This window comes from Lepidochelys olivacea (assembly GCF_965140295.1).
Source record: "Lepidochelys olivacea isolate rLepOli2 genome assembly, chromosome: 1".
Lineage (NCBI taxonomy): Eukaryota > Metazoa > Chordata > Testudines > Cheloniidae > Lepidochelys > Lepidochelys olivacea.
Genome location: NC_140411.1, coordinates 29,503,103 through 29,513,859, shown reverse-complemented (window position 1 = coordinate 29,513,859; position 10,757 = coordinate 29,503,103). Strand labels below are relative to the sequence as shown.

Genomic DNA, 10,757 nt, shown 5'->3' with positions numbered 1-10,757 from the left:
CGAATTGCCCCCCTCTGTGCCCCCGATAGCCCTGGTATCTGGCTCCTCAAAATCAGCAGCCAAGCAGTCTGCCTCAGCACTCCACCCCTAAGCAAACCTTACACCCTGAGCTTCACAAATATTATGCAACATAAAACACATGGCTGTGACCATGGGAATATTATCCTCATTGAGGTCTAACCCATCATAAAAGGCATCATGAGTGCACCTTTAATCTGCCAAAGGCACATTCCACGGTCATCCGGCACCTACTCAGTGTGCTGTTGAACCGCTCCTTACTGCTATCCAGGTTTCCTATGTAAGGTTTCATGAGCCATGACTGTAAGGGGTACGCTGGATTTCCCAGGATCACTATGAGCATTTCAACATCCCCCCCTGTAATCTTCTGGTATGGAAAGAAAGTCCCCACTTGCAGCTTTCTGTACAGGCTGGTGTTCCTGAAGATGCCTGCATCATGCACGTTCCCAGACCGCTTCTCCTTGATGTCAGTGAAACGTCCATAGTGATCCACAAGTGCCTGCAATACCATGGAGAAGTACCCCTTCCTATTAATGTACTCTATTGCAAGGTGGTCTGGTCCCAAAATTGGCATACGTGTACCATCTCTCACCCCTCTGCAGTTAGGAAAACCCATTTCTGCAAAGCTGTCCACTATTTCACACACATTTCCCAGAGTCAGGGTCCTTTGTAGCAGGATGCGATTAATGGCCCTCCACACTTTCGTTAACGCAGCCCCAACGGTCGACTTTCTGACTCCAAACTGATTCATGACTGACCAGTAGCAGGCTGGAGTCACCAGCTTCCACACTGTGATTGCCACGCGCTTCTCTACCGATAGGGCAACTCGGGGTCCGGTGTCGTAGTGCCGCTGTGAACTCCACACAGAGTTCCAAGAAGGTGGCTTTCTGCATCTGAAAGTTCTGTAGCCACTGTTCATCATCCCAGACAAGCATGACAATACGATCCCACCACTCACTGCTTGTTTCCCAAGCCCAAAAGTGATGGTCCACACTGTGAAGCTGTTCCGTGAATGCCAACAGAAATCTAAGTTGCTCCTATCCATATCACACAGCAAGTGAGGCAACTGGGAATCCTGTTCAGTTAGGAATTTCATGATTAACTGCACTGCCATCTGCAATGTCTTAGTGACAGTTATCAGAGCATAGGAGAGCAGTGCGGGATCCAACCCTTCACACACAGATGCCGGGGTGCACAGCGAACAAGGGCTGTTGAAAAATGCCACGAAAGAAAGCTGGAAGCCCACAGAATGCTGGGATGGAAAACAATGCATTATGGGATGTTGAGCCCAGTTCCAAGGTGCACTGCGATCCACTCCACCTTCCCACAAGACTTAGTGGCAGAAGGTGTCGAGCTGAACTGTGGGATAGATACCCATAATACACTTCTTACACTGTCAGTGCTAGTGCCTGACGACAGATGGAGAGTAGTGTGAACATGCAATACCAATTTTTATTATAGCACTTTGAGTGTCGACATAACTTTTGTTGACAAAACTCTGTAGTGTAGACAAGGCCCAGCTTAAAATCTTGGCTGAAATGTTATGTTTGGGTTTGAAAAGGACATTAAAATGCAGACCTTTTTCCTTGTTAGGTTTCTGAGTTTGTCATCTCTGTATCAATGTCTATTAATGTATCTTCTTTGGCTAGTTACATTAATATTAATACCTATAACCAGTATAACAGAGAAAATATAACTTTAGAATTCTGATATGGGTCTGATTTGCCCATGCATTACTCTAGCTTCATGCCAGTGAAATCAATGGATTTATACCAACATAAATCTGGAGTAATGCACGAGCAAATCAGACCCACATGAGAATCCTAAAGTTGTATTTTCTCTGGGTTTTTTTGTTTTTTGTGGATTTATCTTTTAAAATATAATGTAAAGATGAATGGATTATATTGGTACATACATTTTGTATACTATAACTGTCATTTTTAAAAATTAATGCAGATTTATGTACTTTTTCAATTTGGTTAGTGTCATTCAGTGCAGAACACTGTATATTTCACTTTTAATAGGTGTTTCAAAATCAGAATTTTTGTACAGGGATTAAATGTAAAATGAATTGTGTTCACTGAAGAAATTCTACAAGCATATCTGAAAACAGATATATTTACTCCTTCAAACAAATTATACTGTATGCTTGTTGAATTAGGAGAGCTGAACAAATTTCAGGGTGCCTTTCTAACCTGAAGTTTTAGAACACTCCTGCTTAATAACATTATGCTCCCTTAATCTGATATTCAAATTATACTCTGTGAAGGAGACAGCAGGTTCTATCGGTTTGACGCAAGTATACTTGCCATTCAGGACGAGTAGCCTCTGTGTCAACAATAGTGCCAACAGGTGGGTTTTGCAGGCTTCTGTTTGCCTCTGCAAAGAATCGAGGAATGCATTTCTTCCTGACCACAATCACTGACACTTTGGGACTTGAAATAAAGGACAAATATAAAGTAGCTATAATAAATGATTTCATATTACCTCTTTCCTAGTTATAAAAGGACTAAGAATAGAAACAGGCAGATGGCTTGAATTATGTTGCCATATCTCATTCAGAATGTTCTACTTGTCTTTTATAGGGCATCTAAACAATGGGTTATGTTTGAGAGCTGAAAGAACACACCAAGTTACACGATAGTGTCTGTAAGTCCTCAGTCTCTTTGGAAATCAGCAATGTCAACCAGAATTTTATGTTTTCATATATATTTCTATAGGACATTACATAATAGATATAAGTGCATTGAACTTGCTTTGATTTCTCCAACATGGAACGGGGCGGGCGGGGAAGAAATTCTAGTTACCTGTAATTAGTAGTTAATTCTGTGAGGACACTAAGTAGTTGTGGGACCTCATAATCCACAACCATCTTCAGCTGGCCATCTGCAACACCATCACGGTATACTATGATGCGCGCAGGCAATTCACAATTATACTTGTGCCACTTGCTGATGGCTCCTATAGTACATACCGCATCAGTAAGGAGAGAGTGATCAGGGTTTATTTCTTTGCAACCTAATTTAATATTAATATTCTTGTTTTCTTTTGTAACAATATGCAATCATTCTGTTTTGATTTTCATAGAATATAGTGTCATAAAAATAGTACTGGAGATAAAATGTTATATGATCTAGCCCTGGCACTAGAGGTAATAAATTTCCCTCTCTGCTAAAATGCGTACTGTACTGTATGTGCTATTAATAGTAACAGCAAGTTCTCTGATGCATTTTTGTTTCACTTGAATGTTTTTAATGCATTAATATACAACATATTATTTTATGAAACTTGTAGTACAAATTAATTCCTGGTGTTAATGACTCAAATAAATCGATTGTATCTTTTTATTGTGATTTCCTGTATTTTATATACAGTTGGCTCCACCAAATGTTCATGATTTACAAAAAGCTAAGCACAGTTTTTAATCAATTCCAAGTACCAAAGAAAACTGCACATGCTTATATTTAACATTCTGTAAATACAGACTACCTAATGCAGAACACTATATATTTCTGTGCATTGTGGTAAACCCAGGACAAACAACTACAAAAGTGGGGTAGTAATTAGTCCCAGGGTTTTAAAAGGCCCCTCCCTATCCACTGAGGAGAGAGAACCATGGGGCAATAAGGTTCAGCTGGAAAAGGGGTTACTAGGGAACCAATTAGGTTCAGCTGATTCCAACTACTTGGGACCTTTTAAAACCCTCCCCTGGGTGGTAGGAGGGGGAGAGTGAGGGGAGCAGGGAAGTTGCCAGTAGGCTGTTTGCAGCAAGACACCAGACCTCCCAGTAGGGAGGCTGCACTCGCTCCCCAGAAGGGAAGGAAAACAAGCACAAGGGACTGACTGAGGAGAGGAGTAGCAGGACCTTGTGCCACCTATAAGGATTCGCCTTGCCCCAAACCTGAGTCTCCAAGGCTAAAAAGGACTGAGCCTACTGAGGCGAACAAGGTATTTTGCCAAAGCATATAATAAACATACACTACAAACACACATCCACCTTAGATCTATTTAAAGCTGAGCACAATTTATAATTAGGGCTGTTGATTAATCGCAGTTAACTACGCGATTAACACAAAAAATGAATTGCGATTAATCCCAGTTTTAATTGCACTGTTAAACAATAGAATACCAATTGAAATGTATTCAATATTTTGGATGTTTTTCTACATTTTCAAATATATTGATTTCAATTACAACACAGAATACAAAGTGTACAGTGCTCACTTTATATTATTTTTTATTAAAAACATTTGCACTGTAAACAAGATAAACAAAAGCACAGGTGCCGATTCCATGAGTGCTTGGGGGGAAAAAATGTGGGTGCTAAGCAAGTACGGTAGTGCAATCTTTTTATCGTGAAAGTGCAACTTACAAATGAAGATTTTTTTTTGTTATTTAACTGCACTCAAAAACTAAACAATGTAAAACTTTAGAGCCTACAAGTCCACTCAGTCCTACTTCTTATTCAGCTGATCGCCCAGAAAAGTTTGTTTACGTTTATGGGAGACAATGCTGTCTCCCTCGCTTCTTATTTACAATGTCACTTGAAAGTGAGAACAGGTGATCGCACGGCACTTTTGTAGCTGGCACTGCAAGGTATTTACATGCCAGATATGCTAAACATTTGTATGCCCCTTCGTGCTTCAACCACCATTCCAGAGGACATGCTTCCATGCTGATGACGCTTGTGTCATAAACATAAACGGAAGGGTAAACCCCTTTGAAATCCCTCCTGGCCAGGGGAAAGCTCCTCTCACCTGTAAAGGGTTAAGAAGCTAAAGGTAACCTCGCTGGCACCTGACCAAAATGACCAATGAGGAGACAAGATACTTTCAAAAGCTGGGAGGAGGGAGAGAAACAAAGGGTCTGTGTGTCTGTCTGTATGCTGGTTTCTGCAGGGGATAGACCAGGAATGGAGTCTTAGAACTTTTAGTAAGTAATCTAGCTAGGTATGTGTTAGATTATGATTTCTTTAAATGGCTGAGAAAAGAATTGTGCTGAATAGAATAACTATTTCTGTCTGTGTATCTTTTTTGTAACTTAAGGTTTTGCCTAGAGGGGTTCTCTATGTTTTTGAATCTAATTACCCTGTAAGATATCTACCATCCTGATTTTACAGGGGGGATTTCTTTACTTCTATTTTTATTAAAAGTCTTCTTGTAAGAAAACTGAATGCTTTTTCATTGTTCTCAGATCCAAGGGTTTGGGTCTGTGGTCACCTATGCAAATTGGTGAGGCTTTTTATCCAACATTTCCCAGGAAAGGGGGGTGCAAGTGTTGGGAGGATTGTTCATTGTTCTTAAGATCCAAGGGTCTGGGTCTGTAGTCACCTAGGCAAATTGGTGAGGCTTTTTACCAAACCTTGTCCAGGAAGTGGGGTGCAAGGTTTTGGGAAGTATTTTGGGGGGAAAGACGCGTCCAAACAGCTCTTCCCCAGTAACCAGTATTAGTTTGGTGGTGGTAGCGGCCAATCCAAGGACGACGGGTGGAGTATTTTGTACCTTGGGGAAGTTTTGACCTAAGCTGGTAAAGATAAGCTTAGGAGGTTTTTCATGCAGGTCCCCACATCTGTACCCTAGAGTTCAGAGTGTGGGGGGGGAACCTTGACAGCTTGTTAAAAAAATTTGCTAATTAAATTTGTGACTGAACTCCTTGGGTGAGAATTGTATAGGGAGACCAGATGCCCTGATTTTATAGGTTTCAAAGTAGCAGCCGTGTTAGTCTGTATTCGTAAAAAGAAAAGGAGTACTTGTGGCACCTTTAGAGACTAACCAATTTATTTGAGCTATAGCTCACGAAAGCTTATGCTCAAATAAATTGGTTAGTCTCTAAGGTGCCACAAGTACTCCTTTTGATTTTATAGGGACTGTCCCGATATTTGGGGCTTTTTCATATATAGGCACCTATTACCCTCCCACCCCCGTCCCAATTTTTCACACTTGCTATCTGGTCACCCTAGAATTGTATGTCTCCTGCTCTGTGGTTTTACCCAGATTCTGCCATAAATTTCATGTTATAGCAGTCTCAGATGATGACCCAGCACATGTTGTTCATTTTAAGAACACTTTCACTGCTTTGACAAAATGCAAAGAAGGTACCAATGTGAGATTTCTAAAGATAGCTACAGCACTCAACCCAAGGTTTAAGAATCTGAAGTGCCATCCAAAATCTGAGAGGGATGAAGTGTGGAACATGCTTTAAGAAGTCTTAAAAGAGCAGCATTCCCATGTGGAAACTACAGAACATGAACCACCAAAAAAGAAAATCAATTTTCTGTTGGTGGCATCTGACTCAGACGATGAAAATGAACATGCATCCGTACGCACTGTTCTGGATCGTTATCAAGCAGAACCAGTCATCATCAGCATGGATTCATGTCCTCTGGAATTGTGGTTGAAACATGAAGGGACATAGGAATCTTTAGCGCATCTAGCATGTAAATATCTTGCGACATCGGCTACAACAGTGCAATGCGAATGCCTGTTCTAACTTTCAGGTAACACTGTAAACAAGAAGCAGGCAGCATTATCTCCTACAAATGTAAACAAACTTGTTTATCTGAGTGATTGGCTGAACAAGAATTAGGACTGGGTGGACTTGTAGGCTCTGAAGTTTTACATGGCATTCAAAAATAAAACTTTTTTTTGTACATAATTCTACATTTGTAAGTTCAACTTTCATGATAAATAGATTGCACTACAGTTCTTGTATTAGGCAAATTATGGGCCAAAGCCTACCACAATAAATGGAAACATTCCCACTGATGTTAATGCACTTTGGATCAGGATATAAGTGGCCTCTTCCCCACCAGGCCCACTACTCCTAAAAGTGATGGCTAGACTCTGGCAGCCTTAGCACTGGTGACAGGCAGGCTCATCATCTGCCCCTCTTAAAGTGATAGCAACATTGGAATCATCTCTCTGAAGACTTATACTAAATCTACACTGCAGGCTTCTTTTGACAGTGTGTAGTGTACATAGCTCGCCTCCCAGCACAGATATAAACAGCAGTGTTGATGGTGAGACATGGCTTAGGCAAGTAAACATACATCTGAAGGGGCAGGTTGGGGGTGCGCTATGTAACCAAGTACATACCCTACATGGCTCTGCTTGCCCAAAACACGCCTCCCTGTCTATACTGCTATTTTTAGCCACGTACTGTCCCAGTGCCTAAGTCTTTCCCTGCTGCAGGAAAAGACTCTGGTGGGGAAGCTACTGAAGCCTTTCGAAACTGCCAGAGCATTTTACTGAGTTGACACATACTGCAGCGTGAAGCTACACATACCCTGCATGCTGCTGAAAGTGGTGTGTAGTATAGACGTAAGCCTTAGGAAGACCACACTTGGTTCTTGGGAGGTTTTCTTCACAACCACAAGAGCTAGAAATGGGGTTGAGGTGGTTTGTTTTTTTGGTAGAGCTTGGATTCTACAGATGCTGAAGAAGCAGAAAAGAGTCCTACTCACGCTGGATGAGTGAAATTTTCAAGGTCTCTTACTATATATTACCATGTAATTTTGATTATATATTTATATAGCATACCTTGTGAGCCTTACTCTTTACAAATACGTAATAAGTAAAGGTTCCTGCCCCAAGGAGCTTACAAAGTGAGAACATGGGAGTAGTACTCCGTATAGTGAATAAGGAATATTCCTGTGACTAAGGATTTACAAGTTAAAGCCCTAACTTATTATCAAAAGAACCAATGAAAGAATATAATAATTTACAAAATACAGAGTAATTGGTGTAATGATGTTGTGCATTTGGTTTTAAAACTAGTCTAGGTAGCTAATTTCTGTAATAAGAGTTTCTATAATACTACAGTTTCTGATGCATTGTGAAATTCATTTACACAGGAGATTAGAATGTAATGCAAACAATACATTGAGACATAGCCAATAATCAACCTATAAACTGTATTGTTCTAACTTTAAAAGGTACATGACATTATACCTTTCATGCAGACTTTTAAACAATCTGCGATATCAGTCCCTGTATTCCGAAGGACGCAGCGAGAGAACCACCTAAAAATAAGTAGTAAGTTACTAGGCAACCATTACAATTGTGTTCTTCTGAGTTCTGCATTACTTTCACTCCACGTTTCCTTTACTATTGGCTACGCTTCTCATAAATCATACAGCCATCACCTGAAACTACCAATAAAGGGAGGACTCTTCAAAGTAGGATAGCTTGAGGTGGATATGAAATCCAGATCCTGAGCAATGCAGTAGAACAGGTCAGACCTGCCTTATTCCCCTGGATTTATGAGCTACATTTTTCAAACTCGATGTCTAGTTAGCTCACACTGACTCCATTGGCAGATTAAGGTGTTCAAAAGCTCTGAAAATTAGCTACTTAGTGTCTAAAGTTGGCCACCCAAAACACTGAGGAATCTGAAGTTAGAGGCCACTTTTGAAACTTGAGATTCAACCTCTTGTCCTTCTTTCCTTCTCTGTAAAATGCTTACATCTCTTACTGGGGTGTTGTAAGATGACTACACTATATTTGTGAGGCAATTCCAGATTCTCAGATGGAAGGTTCTATGTAAATGCTAATTATTAATTATTATTATTATTATTACTACTACTACATGCAGAGGGTGGGGTACACCAAAGAACTGGACTGAACATATATAGAGGGAACATTAACATCCATTCAGCACTGAGAAGTTGACCGACCACATCATGACAGCTTATAATGCAGCCCATCAGGGCTGCCAACAAGTCTTTCCAGGTTCAGAATTGTGAAGACACTATCATGCATTAATAAAATAGCTGACTTGGTTACAATGTTTGTTTAATTCTAGAGTTCTTCATAAATAAAGCTGTGTGGTTTCAATGGTTTAAAAATACACCCTTACTGGATTACTGTAAAAAAATAGCTTTACTTTGAAAAAATTAAGTTTGTGTTGGTTGCTGAATATACCCCCAAACACGTAAACCACCACAATATTTAACTTCATACAGACCTCTGAATGCAAAGAAATTTCTTTTTCTAACATTGAATTTATATCACAACAACAAAATTAAATTGTCACCATTCTATCTTCTGAAGAGTCTACAGACCGAATATTGTATTAACAAACACTTGCCCTGACACTGTATGAATTAAGGATTTGCAATCAATCCACTATCATTATACCAGGTCCAAACTCCAAAATGTTCTATATAAATAATAATATAAACATTATTTTATATGTATATAGCACCTTTTATCCTAAAGCACCCCATAAACTACTATACAAGTCATATATAGGAGTCACTTAATCTATCTTTGGGGCAAAAAAAGGCAGCTGTTTAATACTAAGAGAGAAAGTGAAAAGAACACTATATCCAATTTAGTAGGCAGGATGTAATTACCTAATTTAGCAAAGACACCTGAGTTAACACCCATATTCTTCCAAAAAATTCCCTTGTCTTTCAATAATACACGCGGTTGAATTTTACATCCTATCCAAAAACCAACACATTCATAGGCAGCGACTCTATGGGTGCTCCAGCCCTAGAGCACTCAGGGAAAAAATAATTAGTGGGTGCTTAGCACCCACCAGCAGCCAGTACCCCCCTCCCTCCCAGTGCCTCCCACCTGGATCAATCAGCTGTGTGGGTGTGCAAGAGGTGCTGGGAGAGAGAATGGAAGGAGCAGAGCTGGGATGCGCTCGGGGCAGGGGGTGGAACTGGGTGGGAAGAGGCGGGATGGGGGGTGGAGCGGGGGAGGGAAGAGGTGGGGCTTTGGGGGAAAGGGTGGAGTGGGGGCCAGGCCTGGGGCAAAGCAGTGGCAGGCAGAGGTGGGGCAGAAGCTTGGGTGGAGGGGTGAAGTGGAGGTGGGGCCTGGGACTGAGCAGGGGTTGAGCACCCAGAGAAAGGAGAAAGCCAGCGCCAGTGAGCACATCCAATGTGGGAGTAGAACCCAAGAGTCCCAACTCCCAGTCCCCTTGCTCACAACATTAAACACTGCCTTCCTTAATATTTATCAATAAACATTAAAGACCCACATGGTACTCTTGATCCACATATACAACTACTATCAGTATCAACTGGAAGTGATGCCTAGTGACCATGGGTGTGATATTGTCTTTAACGTGGAAGACACCTCAAATGGCTCATAACAGATGATCTTAAATATCATATATCATATATCATATATTCTGCAATACTTAGGAACTGTTTGAGTGATGGATGGAATAAGGGCATAAACTTGCTGTTGCTGAAGTTGATGGTAAAACATTTATGGCTGATAGGCACAGGCTCATGTCTAAATGGCCATTTTTAAGACTTCTACAGTCTTTGTGGATTTAAAAGTCATTTGAAGTTATTTCACATTTGTTTTAAACTCTCGTTTTCTTTGGTGTACTTAAGGGATTACAAAGAAAAACACAAAATTATTGACTTTTAAAATAAATTATATTTAAACCATACTGGCTTGAAATGATAGTGATGAATTACTAAGTCGGACTCAGTATGAAGTAGGATATTAAGTATGTATATATGTACAGAAGTGAATGAATGATAATGACACCATTCTGCTAGTGGATGAATTTCTAGCATACACAAAATGGGAACAGCCTTGTAGTTTTGTAAATTATGCATCTCACTTTGTCAATTATCTGGTTATCTTTTGCAATGTAGTAGGTGAAAAGTTAGAATGATTTTGTATACAATAAAATGCTTTCCAACAGTTAAACAAAACATCCTCCTTCCACCCTGTGTTTGTAAATTGGAATTCTAGTTATCTACATAAGAA

The 10,757-nt window shown here is 40.3% G+C and overlaps 1 protein-coding gene across 4 annotated transcripts in view; it reads right to left on the bottom strand.

The window, feature by feature from the left end:
- PIWIL4 (piwi like RNA-mediated gene silencing 4) overlaps positions 1 to 10,757 on the bottom strand; it is a 68,028-nt gene that overhangs the window by 8,229 nt on the left and 49,042 nt on the right. For 3 of the 4 annotated variants that reach the window (XM_084617775.1, XM_084617774.1, XM_084617776.1), the window contains exons 16-18: positions 7,968 to 8,038; positions 2,826 to 2,979; positions 2,328 to 2,453 (exon numbers count right to left, since the gene is read on the bottom strand). The exons of the other annotated variant lie outside the window; for it this stretch is intronic. In XM_084617775.1, coding sequence (XP_084473901.1) covers positions 2,328 to 2,453; positions 2,826 to 2,979; positions 7,968 to 8,038 — 351 coding nt within the window. The remainder of the gene's footprint in view (positions 1 to 2,327; positions 2,454 to 2,825; positions 2,980 to 7,967; positions 8,039 to 10,757) is intronic. 4 annotated transcript variants of the gene reach the window in all.